General features: G+C 35.5%; 1 protein-coding gene across 1 annotated transcript; it reads right to left on the minus strand.

Annotated features, from left to right (window-relative positions):
* Positions 1-1147: 1147 nt before the first annotated feature.
* LOC149264317 (receptor-like serine/threonine-protein kinase At1g78530) lies at positions 1148-3099 on the minus strand. Its single transcript, XM_089389499.1, has 2 exons — positions 2204-3099; positions 1148-1728 (listed from the first exon to the last, which is right to left on the minus strand). Exons 1-2 carry the CDS (start codon positions 3036-3038, stop codon positions 1310-1312), a joined length of 1254 nt encoding a protein of 417 aa, XP_089245625.1. The 5' UTR covers positions 3039-3099; the 3' UTR covers positions 1148-1309.
* Positions 3100-6538: the final 3439 nt, after the last annotated feature.

Here is a 6538-nt window from a genome sequence, read left to right on the forward strand (position 1 = left end):
CTTCGTATTATTCGTCGAATACAATTGATTTAATGTTTTTTTTTTACCAAAATCACAGTGAATTGGTAATATGTTTCATAATCAAGTTCAGGATTTGGGGCAGGGATGCTGCTTCTTCCATCGATAATTAAATCGAATAAATAGGAAAAGAAAATTATGTTCCCCAACTACTGTAGTTTTGTGTTTTTTTTTTTTTTTTTAATTATGGTCAATAAGTAACCGAGGTTGGAGGTTAAAGTAATTTGGATAAGGTAGAAAAAGCTGTGATGTCATTTTGGCGGGAGTATACTCTCGGAGCTTAGTATAATTTGATTATAACATCTTAAAAATAAATAATGTTAGAGAAAATTTATATTAACAATATCACATAAAACAAAAAGATTTTAACCAGGAAAATTAAGCTAGTAGATCTATTATTATTATATGGTTAAAGGATTCAAGTTGACCAACATTATGGCCTGGCCAAGGGAGCCCTCAGCCCAACTCAACCATATTACCATGAAGAAATACAAAGTTTTTAAAAGCAAAAAAAATTCATAACATATAATCCATAGACTCTAATATCAAAAACCACCAAAACCATACACTAAAACTACTATTATGCACTTCACAACTTTTACTCTCTCATCTACTCAAATTCACCTTAACACAACCAACCAAACATAAATCTTGAAATTAAACCACATGAAAAATAAAATAAACCATACACCCAACCAAATGAAAAGTAGAATAAACCATGTTCCCGACCATGGTTATACCCCAATTGAGCTAATACTAACATGTTCATCAACATGGTTTGATATTAAAATGTATATAACAACTGCAGATCATGTCAAGATGATTTGATATTAAAATGTATTAAGAATTTAATGCTGCAGATAATATAAATATTTACAACAATTTACAAAATTGAAAACTGCAGTCACTAATGTAATGTAAAATGCATGTAAGAATTTAAATAAATATTTCATTGGAAATGAAGTAGCCTATTTTCAAAATTGAAAACTTCAGTCACTAATTTAGAATGTATGTAAGAATTTAACGCTGAAGATCAGATAATCAGATAAATATTTACATTGGATGAATTAGCCTTCCACAAAATTGAGAACATCAGTCTGTAAAATAATGTCCGTGAGAATTTATTTTTAATGCTGCAGATCAGAAAAATAATTACAGGAATATTTACTAGATGAACTAGCCTATTCACAAAGTTGGTGAACAGCAGTAATGCATGTAAGGTTTAATGCTGCAAATCATATTAATATTTACATTGGATGAAGTAGCCTGTTCACAAAATTGAGAAAGAACATCAGTCACTAGTTAGCTGAGAATCCGTACTGACGGGAGAGTCCTGCATTTGCAATTCTTGGTGTGCAAGAACGTAAAGCGGTATATTCCACTGCCTTTGTCCCATTACCTCATCCAAGCTTTTAACTACATCCTTCATCGCTGGCCTCATCTGTGGACTTTCATGTGTACAGTCAATTCCTATTTTCACAACTCTCTGGATTTCATTATGAAATTCTGGATTGCTTCTCAAGCAGCTATCCATAAACTCAATGCAATTATTTTCTGACACTGCATTTATAGCCCACTGAGAAATTGTAACTCCCATTTCTAGTAAAGTTGAGCTGGTTGGCTTTAACCCGCTTATAAGCTCCAGCAGCAATATCCCGTAACTGTATACGTCAGCTTTTGGAGAAGTTTTCACGCCCACAAAAGCTTTCTCTGATTACCAAAACACCCAAATTTTAGCATAGAAAACAAATTACACAGTGTTGTAAGCATATATAACTGTAAAGTGCCTGCAAACGTCTTACCTTACCATGTAACGAAAACAGAAATCGATAGATTAGCATTCAAATAAAGTATTAAAAATATAAAATTGGGTATAGTCTCAGAATTATAGAGTTAAAACACAAGAACCTGAAGAGATAAATGATTAATTATTGGAAATTTGGTTAAAAACCCATAAAAGAGGAGGAAATGAGATTCTGTAAATTAATGTAAATTTTCAAGAAACAAGTACAATTATATATATATAATTGATTTACAAACCTGGGGAAATTAGAGAGAATTATATTTACAAAAATGAAGAATGAAGTGTGATTCAGTTTCCCAATTAAAACAATAGAAAAAGCATTATAATAATTGATCTTTGCTACTGTATAAAATGCTGACAAATCAATAATTGTCTCTATACCCGGAGCTGTGTAACCAACAGTAAACGTAAGCGGAGGCTCGTTAAGCGAGCTCTGCGTGCGCTGATTGTTGCTTAAAACTTTGGCCAGACCGAAGTCAGCAATATGGGGTTCCAAATTCTCGTCAAGAAGTATGTTGGCCGGCTTCATATCTCCGTGAACGATTGGATTCCTCAAGCCATGATGAAGGTACTCCAACCCAAAGCCCACCCCCACTGCTATATTCAGTCTCTGTCTCCAATTCAATCGGCAATCCTGTGGACCGTGCAGTAGAATGTGCAAGCTCAGATTGGGCATGAATTTCGAGAGAAGTATCATCTCCTGGCCATTGTGAAAATACCCCAAAATTTTTAACAGATTTCTGTGGCGAAGCTGCCCTAAAACGTGCAGCTCTGATAAGAAATGGTCCTTGGCGAGTGGAGAGGATTCTATCCGTTTGATAGCAACAACTTGGCCGTTGGAGAGAATTCCTCTGTAAACTATTCCGAAGCGGCCCCTCCCAATTATTTTCCGGTGGCTGAAATTAGCCGTCGCTGCAACCAAGTCCTCTTTGGTCAACCTCAAAAACGGGAAACAAATTCTTTGAATACGAGTCTCCTGCGCTTTGAAATCAGATGCTGGGCGGCCTCTATTAAATCGTAACAAAACGAAAACAAAGAACCCAACTACCAGAGACGCCATTAACATAACCGTGCAGAGCAAGGGAATAATGAGAAGAACGTGGCGACCGGTGTAGAGGATCCATGAAACGATAACGTTTGCTGTCATTGTTAACATATAACAGGCTATAAGAATCCCTTTGTTTTCATCGTAATAAGCTCTAAGGGAAACCGACATGGTAATCTGCAATCTATAATACTAATCTCAGACCTGCACTTCTCTCTGCCGCACCATTATAATTTGGTCCCTGATCTTATATGACTAAGTTGTCTTTCCATGAAACCGCATCATCCTAATGTGACGGACCTGCTTCTGAAGGCGATTTTGCGATTTTTTTAATGGGAGGTGAAGGAATTTGCACCTTCCAAAAGAATTCAAAATAAGCCAGCGCTTATCCATCGCATCATACGCGGTTTCTTTACCTGGTCAGAAAACTCAAAAGTCTAAGTCAATGCTTTTCTTTATCCAGCGAGAATATTTAAATATCTGTCGAATCACTAATCAGTACGAGATAGCTATTCATTAATTAGCAATGTCATAGATATTAATTTATTAATGTTAGTTGATTTATTATTATTATTCAATCAAATCAAAGAGAAAAAATCTCCCCTCACCCACGGAGGATGATAAGCATGAGCAAGCAAGCCTACTTCCGTTCAACCATTCAACCATTTTGCTAATAAACTACTATTTCCTTGTGGCACTTAGGATTTTAGTGGTTGAATATGTTTAAATATGCTTAGATCCCTCTTACAAATAGAATTATTTCTCTCGTGGTAAAATTGATTGCATTATTGTTAATAAAATTAAGATTTGGTGCACTGTTGGTTTGACATCTGAGTTTGATAGGTTTTGCCACCTTCGGAAAAAAAATAAAAAAAAAAATTAGGATTTGGTGGTTGAATATGTTTAAATATGCTTAGATCCGTCTTACAAATAGAATTATTTCTCTCGTGGTAAAATTGATTGCATTATTCTTAATAAAATTAGGATTTTTGTGGTTGAATATGTTTAAATATGCTTAGATCCGTATTACAAATAGAATTATTTCTCTTGATTGCATTATTCTTACTAAATTACATTTAGTTTAGAAAATTTATAATTTATATATTTGAGATATAGCGTGGAATATAAATGGATTGGAGTTAAGTAGGATAACAACTTCGTGGCTTCAAATCTCTAGTTTAACTCTTTTTAGAATTTTAATGGGTTACTGTGTATTTATTGCAAATGGTTGATTCTAGTGAACAAAAATACATGAAATACAATATGCATTAATTCTTTTTTTATATCAAAACTCAAAGAAAAGTTTCATATTATGATTGATTATTACATTCAATTCTCTAGTTTAACTTGTATAATGATTCTAATATTTATTATGTGTATTATTATTATTATTTAATAAATTTAATATGATCTATAATGATATTATTAATAATGATTAAGTAGTAGTGTTTAATTTTGTTTTTTTAGTATAGTGAAAAATATTATAATTTATTAGTGAATTTGTATTTGGATAATTATTTTTTGTTATTATTTTTTAATGTAAATTTATTTAATGCTTTTTGTTGTTGATCTAGGTGGATCTTCAGATACAGTGGCATGGAAAATCTCAAAATTCAAAGTGGTAGAAAAGCAAGTATCCTAACATCAGATCGAAGTGCTTGTCGCCCTGATTCCAACGGTGTGAACAACACTCCGATTGAGTCTAGATGATGAAGTTATGGCAAAAATAGTTTGCCTTAGTTCCTTTGGAAAATGAGGTTTTTTTTTATAAAAATGGGTTTTTAGCCTTATGAAGGCAAATCGCAATCGGAGGGTCCAGAGGGGCGGACTTAAGAATAAGCAATAGAACACCCTGATTAGCGATCTGCGACTAAATCGCAATCAAGGCAGGAAATCGGCGATATCGGGATGGAGCGGTTGGAACCGGGCAGAGCCGACTTGCGATTGCAATCGGCGATCGAAGTGATCAGCTGATCGGCGATCGGTAGGACCAAGGACTAGGACCCCTGAGCTGCAACGATGTGATATATCGATCCGATTGGCTTGATGCGATACGCCAATATCGGCGATCGACAATCAGCTAGATCAGTGATCGACGATTGGTGGATCCTCAGGATAAAGGGCCATTGTATTAGTGATATTCTGATTGTGATATCGAGGCCAGACCCGATGGGTCTATGAGCCCGATTTGATAAACTTTGAGATCCGGTTGTTAAGGTTTTGGGTCAGAATTATTAGTGTTTGATGAGTTTTGTGTATTGTCGTTTTAAACGATAAAAGACTATTTTAAAGGGGTTTGTTGTGTCCGCCAACCCTTCTACCTAAATGACTTCTATTCTGAATGAACAAACCCCCGATTTGCAAGCGGCTTTGTGCTATAAAGCTCGATGAATGAAGAAAGCACAGGGGGGAAGGATTTTCAGCATGCAGTTCAAGGCAGGAGAGCTTTCAAGTGGTCGATAGTGCATTTTGTCTGATTTGGACAAGTTTTATATGTTTTCAGCCCCTTTCAATGCCACAGACGCATTGGTGCTATCCATTTCTCCATATGAGGTCTCCATTTCTGTTGGCTGGATAAATCGTTCTTGCGGACAAGACTGATCTCCCTAGTATCACAAGATAATCTAGCAATAAACAGACAAAGAAATCTATCTTTCTCTAGACATATACAATTTATAAATAAAAACTATAGAGGTGTTACGATCTTACCTTAGATCCAACGCTTGTTCGTTGTAGTCATCCCTTGATCGTCCGAAAGAGTTATCTTTAAATACCTGCAATCACAAACAAGAAAACATCAAATAACACCTGCATAGCAAATATAGTAAATCATGTCTATTATGGTGATCAAGGAATCCATAAAATAAACCATAAATGAACAGCTTATTGAGAAAAATAAACTTATTTGTATTAACTTTGAAGTAGAAGAAACTTACAACCTTTTTAGCCTTGATGTTGAACAAGCTCTTCCTGGGGTCCAAAACAGGAATTTCCTTTACTTTGACAAGCCTTGCACTCTTCCAAATGAGATCTTAGAGGTATGTAATCTCTCCTCATAAAAGCTCAACTAAGAAGACTAAGTTCCAGCAGCATTTCACCTCAAAAATATTTAGTTTTCAACCTCCCAAGTAACCAGCCTAATGCTTCATTTTGTAGTGCAGAGGGAGGAGGTTACACGTCCACCTATGAAGGGATAGAGTCCTTCTTGAAAGGGATAAGCTCCTCACATCAAGGGGTTAGCTCCTTAATGTATGGGATGCATGAACCATAAGAGAGCGAACTTGCCACCTCAATATTCCTTCCAAAAGCTTCTAAAAATGACTGAAAGTGAGTTTTTTAGAATATACTCACGCCTTTTAACTTTTACAGGGAACCGCACCCATAACACAGAGACAGAGTGTCCAAGTGCGCAGGGGACATGACCATTAGGTGCGGCGGGACCGCAGGTAAGACTAAGAGAAAGTGTGGAACCAGAGTTTTAGAGACTTTTATGGCTTTTCTCTTACTTTCAAGGCTTGATATGAAGAACTGAGGCTTAAGACTTGCAAAGGAGGAAAGTATGAGTGGTAATGGACTCACACAGATTGCAGAATGTCAAGGTGACAATTTTTAGTGCAACAATTTCACACCCATTTTCCAGAATAGAGGTATAAGCCTCTTTTTATGTAACT

The sequence above is a fragment of the Pinus tabuliformis genome, chromosome 6, assembly GCF_031772625.1.
Source record: "Pinus tabuliformis cultivar Carrire ecotype Pingquan chromosome 6, CPIR1, whole genome shotgun sequence".
Classification (NCBI taxonomy): Eukaryota; Viridiplantae; Streptophyta; class Pinopsida; order Pinales; family Pinaceae; genus Pinus; species Pinus tabuliformis.